Source organism: Limulus polyphemus, unplaced genomic scaffold, assembly GCF_000517525.1.
Source record: "Limulus polyphemus unplaced genomic scaffold, Limulus_polyphemus-2.1.2 Scaffold4523, whole genome shotgun sequence".
Lineage (NCBI taxonomy): Eukaryota > Metazoa > Arthropoda > Merostomata > Xiphosura > Limulidae > Limulus > Limulus polyphemus.
This window is the reverse complement of record NW_013670133.1, coordinates 14,009-19,226: the sequence shown is the minus strand read 5'-3', so window position 1 is coordinate 19,226 and position 5,218 is coordinate 14,009. Positions and strand designations below refer to the sequence as shown.

The window sequence follows — 5,218 nt, the reverse complement described above, 5'->3', positions numbered from 1 at the left end:
CCAACTCGTGTTTATGTTTACTTTAAACGTAAGATCAACCCCATTAAGTAATACAGTAACTGACGTGCTCTAATATTTTGCTTTCTCTTTAACCTGTAAAATATATATTCCTGAGCCCTGAATGGTTAATATACGTATATAACTTCAATTATGTACATGTGCAATGTGTGACGTTTCCATGGGTTAATATACGTATATAACTTCAATTATGTACATGTGCAATGTGTGACGTTTCCATGGTATCCTGATCGCCACATCCTTGCCGTACGTGTAGGTTTTTAGTATTCTTTGCGTTACGTGAAGTTGGTTACCTGAGACCGTTTTGTTCAACTTCGTTTGCGTCACAAACATAAACTCATTTAATTTTCATATTTTCTGGATCACAGACGTTCATTTATAACATTAGCTAATATTTGAGAAGGATTCTTGTTAAATATAATTATATTTTCAAAATGTTGAAGGAAGATACTGATGATCGAAATTCATTTTCCATTACCCTGGTTCCAATTGCAAGTTACAAATTATAGTTTTAGTGAAGACCCTGAAGAAGAAGAGGAAAGTAAACATAAACACGGGTTGATCTTACGTTTAAAGTAAACATAAACACGCCTCACTAAAATATAACTCAATATTTTAGCATCTTATTGTTAAAATAAGAAAAGCTAGGGGGCAAGATCTAAAGCCACAATAATCAAAATAAATTATATTATTACATGTAAAGGAAGTTTTCCCAGCTTATAATTCTACAATTCAGGTTAGATCCTGAGGTTGGCAAGGAATAGATAGAGCATTGTGTAGCTCTGTGCTTAATAACACGTGCCAAGAAACTGAGAAAAAAAATATATCAAATTTGAGCATCGATATTTCGTCGAACTTAATTACCTACGCTTCATTATTAATTAATTATTTCATTATTCTTTTCGAATGTTTGTTGTATTAATTAAAAGTATACGTGATTAATCCAATACCTGTTGTATTTGGGGTTTCGATAATTCGCTTTGAAACGTATTAAGAACTGTATTTAAATATTTCTGCACATGTGTAGTCACAAAATAACATTATGTATAAAAACTATGTAATGTGTCCTTGCCTATACATTGTCATATAAAAAGAATAACACGACATATTTAATGTGACTATTAGAAATAACGATCTGTTTACTTTTTTAATATATTTATGCTTTAGGTCAGAAAAGGGCTGAAGAAAACCCATTGTTGTTCCCGATGGCTAACCGAATGTTGTCGAAAACCTCACGACAGCCAGTCGAACCTTTACACACACGCCAACGGACTGCTGACACTACCGCCCCCTAGTGCCATCAGCGGAGAACACATTGTGGGTACTCTCGTACTTCTCACCCCTTCTACCGTTTCTTCTTTATGTGCAGGTATAACTGTCCAGTTATTGCATGACCACTTGCTTTTTAAACAAAGAGCTGGTTGAAAATATCTGCTTGTGTCTCCCTCTTTAATGTTTTGTAGCTTAGAACTGGATGAAAAAAATTTACTTGTGGCTCCATCTTTCTTTACTGCTTTGTAAGAAACAGCTGGCTGACAATGTCTGCTTATGGCTCCATCTTTCTTTACTGCTTTCTAAGAAACAGCTGGCTAACAACGTCTGCTTGTGGCTCCCTCTTTCTTTATTGCCTTGTAACAAGAGCTAGTCGAAAGTGTCTGCTTGCGATTTCTGTTTCTTTACTACTCCTCTTACCATTTTTTCTCTAATTATCGCCCCCTATTAACTGAAACTGACAGTACTTCGAGCGATTAAAACAAACGTTAGGGTCTGTAATGTACATACTGTGTACGTTATTTAGTTTCTATATCTCGTGATAAAGGATGAATATATGTGTATATAAACATCGAAAAGTTTTTAAAATATATGAACTGTATAATTCAGATCCAGTGGTTTCACTGGATGCGCAATAATCAAGATACATTTGATACCCTAAACGTGTATTCCCACATATTTATGTCACGTTTTTTTTCTCTCTTACATCTGCTGAAATTCATTTGATAACATCGTGGTCAATTTTTATATCTCCCACTTGCAAATCGAAGTTGTTATTAACCAGCATTTTTATATGATTACTTTTCTATCTTGTAAATTAAATTTCGTAGTCCTTAGGACTATTTTCGGCTTTGCTTCACGTATATTTTTGTCGTCTAGATTAGGACTAATATTATTTAATATTATTAAACCCTTATTTGTTCCTTATTCTAAATCAAGCTAGGTTTTTACACAGTTTTTAAGATTTTGTTTCATCTGTTTATGCGTAGTATTTGTTTTTAGTTGTTGAATACTGTTATTCTGATATTGATCCCTCCACGTATTTTTTTTTTCTTTTCGTCCAATTCATTCCAACTAACTTTTCCCATTGCATTTTAAAACGACCTCGTTTGCCTTAAAACAAAGCCACATTAGGCTATTTGCCATGTCCCCAGCTGGTAATCGAACTCCGCATTTTAGCGTTGTAAGTCCGAAGACTTACCGTTGTCACTCTTAGATACTTGGATAGAGCAAAAACATTGCGAAAATATTAAATAATTTTTTAAAGTTTTAATATCTGTTTGTTGCTGTTTTCTATTTAACTCTTGTTTTATTCCGATTGTTTTGTGATTTTTATAACACGTACGTTGCCAAACTTTGAAAAAAATTAAACTAGCTTGAAGAATCTTTGGAAAAGTAAGTTTAGATGAAGCAGTTTTACTCATAAATAATAAAATATATTTATATGAAAAAATGCTTTAGTTTTTCAAAATCGTTTCCATCTTTAAGCGTAGCAATCAACAAATTATTATTTTAACTGCTTAGACGTTTCAGAACTGATACACATTTCTTTTATATATCTAAACTATGCAATATTCACGCAGACGGAATTTTGATTTTTTCATATTTGTATGGATACTCACCTCTTAAAAAACGCCACACTTTGCTTACTACTGTTGGGATACGACTTGTTTTAGCTCTCTTTTTGGATGGTCCTGGGGCCACATGATGATTCAGATTCCTTTTTTTCAAATTCCATTATCGAACTGAACATATATTTATGATCTGAGTGTATGAATATTTTGCGTCTAACCGGACTGTTATACCTTTCCCAAAAGCGATCAGTTTTCAGTGGCGCCACACAACGTACACAATACCAAACAATTTCAAAATGTAATTCTGATACATTATGTTCCATCGTGACTTTATGTTTGCTGTGATTGGCACGTGACTTGCTAACTTACATTTTCAAAGTCGTTTTAAATTAACTTACGCAGCTGCTGTAACTACACATCCTCAGTTTTTCAGGAAGTTGTCAAATAGAAGGTGTAGATCGATATGCGTTTTATTATTTGGAAAAATAAGACATTTTGTATACAATTATCACTGAAAAAAAAAGATTAATGAAAATAATTTTACTTAAGCAGCTGACACAGGGGTCGTGGAGATCATCGAAAAGTCAACAGAGGGGAAAACAGGTCAACATACTGGATACACCAGGTAACTTTTGTACCTGTCAAATATGCTAGCGCAAAGTTCAGATTTTCATTTACAATTTATTCTGTAATATTACTTGATGAATAGTTTTGCTGTAAAAGTACATTTCAAAGCTCGTATAAAGAAAGTTGGTTTCACTAGTTAGGTGTCGAGTTGCGCTCTGAATATCTGTTTTATAGAGTAAACAAAAGGATCTTAAGCAACCAGGAATCCATCTTGTTGAATTGTGTTTACTGTTTAATAATGTGAAAAAATAAATCCGAACCGTTATTTATTTTTCATTCTTAGTCTGTTTTCGTCCATTTTTTTTTCCAGATATCCCATTTATTCCTTTGGTGGGATTCCGAGTACATGAACACGTGACTGGATTTGGATCCAAGTTTTGCGGTGAGAACAGTAACTCATTCTCGACGTCTTCAACAAGAAAGAAGTATCTGGAACGTGACCAAGGGTCAAAGAGGTATCTGGACGAAGCAACATCTAGTGGCCTTTGTTCTTATACACCTCATATCTATTACGCTAAATTAGATCATAAATATCAAATCATTGATGGTGAATCGGCAATGGACAGATTCAAACTTAGAGCAACATCTGAATGTAACAACGACTTTGATTGGTTTACACCAGTTACTGTTTCGCAATCTTCTGCAAATACTTGTAAACGTCAGCCAATGAAACAGCACGACTCAGCCCCAGAAAATACTACGAAATCCACATTGCCCGCTGCGCTAACGTCTTCTTCACGACCACGACATTTGCCTATATTTCAAGACGGGTATTTGCGCCCTCGCGTGGCGTACAACGGAATCAATAGCCCAACAGATTCGGAACGTTCTTTTAACAGTTTAGTAAATGATCGAGGCATAATTTCTTTATCTTCTTCGAGTCAACACAACAGTAACACCAGTTCTCTGTCTCCTGAATTAAGGCCGGAGAGCGAACTTCTACAGAGCTTGCCAAACTTAAAAACTTCTGAACGAACTGATAACTCAGCTTTCTCGAATGTTCTCAAATTTCCAAGTGACAACACGGCACTTGGTTCGATTCTGAAAAATTGATACCAATAAAACCAGCTTTTAGTCTTAGAAGTACTCCAGTAATTACAAGAAAACGGGAAATATTGCAAAAAAAAAACTAATTTAAGAATCACTCCCATTGGCTTTTAAACTAGATTTTCCTAAACTATTTGTGCACGGAATTGCTTGAAAATCCCTATTAATGTATGTGTCACATCACACAATATTAATCAAAAAATACTGTCATTATTGCAATCAATCCCACTACTTTTTATTGGGATTCACTGTCTATTCTCTCGTTATCATTCCTTTACCCGAGTACTGTAACATATAGAAACACTGAATGACTCTTTGTGATGCAATATGTAGATCCCAGCGGTAGTGAACAGTATATATAAAAAAAAGTCAGTAATTTTAGGGTTAGGCACACTATTCGGAAAATAACCAAAGTAGTGCCAAAGCTGTGTGCATTTGAATATTGATATAAATGCTTATGGTAATTCCATTTTCGTTTTCGTTAACATTTAGATATTTTTTGATGAAATATTGTAAAATACACGTGTTATGACTCAGTGTTATTAAGTATGGTAATCTCGGTACTGGCAATCGGTGACAAGTGTATCTGTAAACAACACTCGTTATGTCACATTCGTGTTAACAAAAGATCAGAGTGTTATTACTGCCTCACTAAAATATAACTCAATATTTTACCAAAT

At 34.2% G+C, this 5,218-nt stretch overlaps 1 protein-coding gene across 1 annotated transcript in view; it reads left to right on the top strand.

The window, feature by feature from the left end:
• Positions 1-5,159, top strand: part of LOC111088827 (latrophilin Cirl-like) — a gene marked incomplete at its 5' end in the record, with an annotated part of 56,859 nt that extends 51,700 nt beyond the window's left edge. Inside the window, 3 exons of the mRNA XM_022399909.1 lie at positions 1,186-1,335; positions 3,414-3,489; positions 3,802-5,159. Of these exons, the coding sequence (XP_022255617.1) occupies positions 1,186-1,335; positions 3,414-3,489; positions 3,802-4,544 (969 nt within the window). The remainder of the gene's footprint in view (positions 1-1,185; positions 1,336-3,413; positions 3,490-3,801) is intronic.
• Between the last annotated feature and the right edge of the window lie 59 nt (positions 5,160-5,218).